A 1,917-nucleotide genomic window follows, 5' to 3' on the forward strand; every position below is an offset into this window, starting at 1 on the left:
GTCTCAGAAATTTTGCCGATCTCGCTGAGGTCCGTGACAACATCGGGCGACAGGGATGAGCTGTACCAGACGCGACGGTAGGGAGTAGGCTCGACCGTCGTAAGGTCTGACGGAGTAGGCTTGACCGTCGTAAGGTCTGACAGGGAATAGCTGTGTGCGGCTGGGGTAGAGTGATAGGTGGTGACCTCAGACACAGAGGAGGAGGCCGACACCACATCGTCACCGGGGCGGTCTCCAGCTTGGAGCAATAAGATCAAGTATGTCACTAACGCAGTGCCTGCGGCACCTCCCACGCTCGTAGCGAACCAGGGCCTTCGCCAAAAGCTGGCAGTTGGCCGCGCCAGTTGCTCCCCCTCGGTGTCGGTGTGGGGCCTCGCGTCTTCGATTATCAAATTCGGGAGCTTCTTTACTTGATCGCTGTCGTCAGAGGAGATGACACAACCGCCTGAGGGATCCTCCGGAAGGCTCAGATCCTCGACGATCACCATCCGCAACTTCTCTCCTTCATCCCACCTCTCGGACTCGGACGCGGATGAAACTTCGAGAAGTCCGGCTGTGGTTTCGTCGTCGGATACCCTCCCATCGACGGGTCGACCCACGACCACAGCCAACACCGAGCTCCCCTTGCCGTAGCCAAACTGGATCGACCGTGGGCTTCTCATCACCATTCAACTTCATACAAAAAAAAAAAATTCAACCTGAGACAAAATGGGGGACCAGGGTAATGGTGACTGAGCCGGCTGCGACCCGAGGGCTGAATGGTGTGTAGGCTGTGGAGGGTTCACGCCATACAGAAATAATATACCGAAGGCGATCCACACCCTGACGGCTCAGCACACCCCTGCGACCGGCCCTGTCGGGTCCGCGCTTCGGCGTCTACCCGTGTGTCAGTCCACGACGAAACGCTGGTAGCTCTGTGGGCTTGGATGCCAGTCACCGTCAGGGCGCGTTTGAATGAGTGTAGGAGAGGCCCCGGAGTGGTAGCAGAAAGATTTCTGTTGGACGTAGCAAGGTCCCTGTACCCGGACAGTACTCTGCTGAGCCGGTGCTTCAGGTCCTGCGTCTACCCGGCGCCGGAAGAGGTGCCAACCCTCCACGACTTGCTGCCGACACGGCTGCACCGCCTGACGAGGCTGCAGGTCCGTTACGGCACAAGGATCACGATTCCGGGGATGCTGCTGCAACAGTCCATCCTGAGCGCGGCGGCAACAGGTGGGCGAAAGAGTTCCACTTCGAGTGCAGGAAGGGCGATGGAACGGTGATGGAGGTGCTCCATAAGCTCGCGCCGCTCTCGGAGAGAGCGAGACCGGTCTTCGCTGCGATGAAGTGGCCCACGAGAGACAAGAGTCTGACTCGGATACGTCGGATGACGGGGCGCGCTTCAACAAGTGTGGTAGCTGTGGCATGAGGAGCCACCGCAAGAAAGACTGCCCCCACGGCAATGACAGGTGCGCCAAGTGCGGCCGGAAAGGGCACTGGGCAAGGATGTGCCCGAGGCACTACCTTACAGACGAGGACTCAGGATTGAAGACGTTCATGGAGGTCGGAGAAGGCAAAGCGATGCTGAATGTCCGTGGAGCTAGAACCAGAACCGACTACCTGAAGACGGTGCAAAAATTCGTAAACAAGGAACTGAGCGCCGACAAGAAAAAGAAGAGCCAGCCGGCGCCAGGAGAGGACGTCGGCATGCCAGTGGCCGCAGTCGAGAAGGTAGTGCAGAGTGAGGGTCAAGGGGGCTCGAAATATCGGCATGAGCCGGCAGAGGACATGACGCTGGAGTCACGGGTCACGGGAACCGTGACTGGAGAGTCGAGAGACGATCGAAATTTTCGGTAAGGGCCCTCGTGAAGGGGGTCGAGATTGAGTTCCAGCAGGATACAGGCGCAGAGGTAAGCCTGCTGAGGAGAGAGGATTGCA

The 1,917-nt window shown here is 58.7% G+C and overlaps 1 protein-coding gene across 1 annotated transcript; it reads left to right on the forward strand.

Annotated features, from left to right (window-relative positions):
- Window positions 1-1,485: 1,485 nt before the first annotated feature.
- GNI_108280 (hypothetical protein) lies at window positions 1,486-1,720 on the forward strand (the record flags this gene model as incomplete). Its single annotated transcript, XM_011133137.1, has 1 exon — window positions 1,486-1,720. A coding segment is annotated over one exon (235 nt), but the record flags the coding sequence as incomplete, so codon positions are not given.
- Window positions 1,721-1,917: the final 197 nt, after the last annotated feature.

This window comes from Gregarina niphandrodes (genome assembly GCF_000223845.1).
Source record: "Gregarina niphandrodes unplaced genomic scaffold scaffold00024, whole genome shotgun sequence".
Lineage (NCBI taxonomy): Eukaryota > Apicomplexa > Conoidasida > Eugregarinorida > Gregarinidae > Gregarina > Gregarina niphandrodes.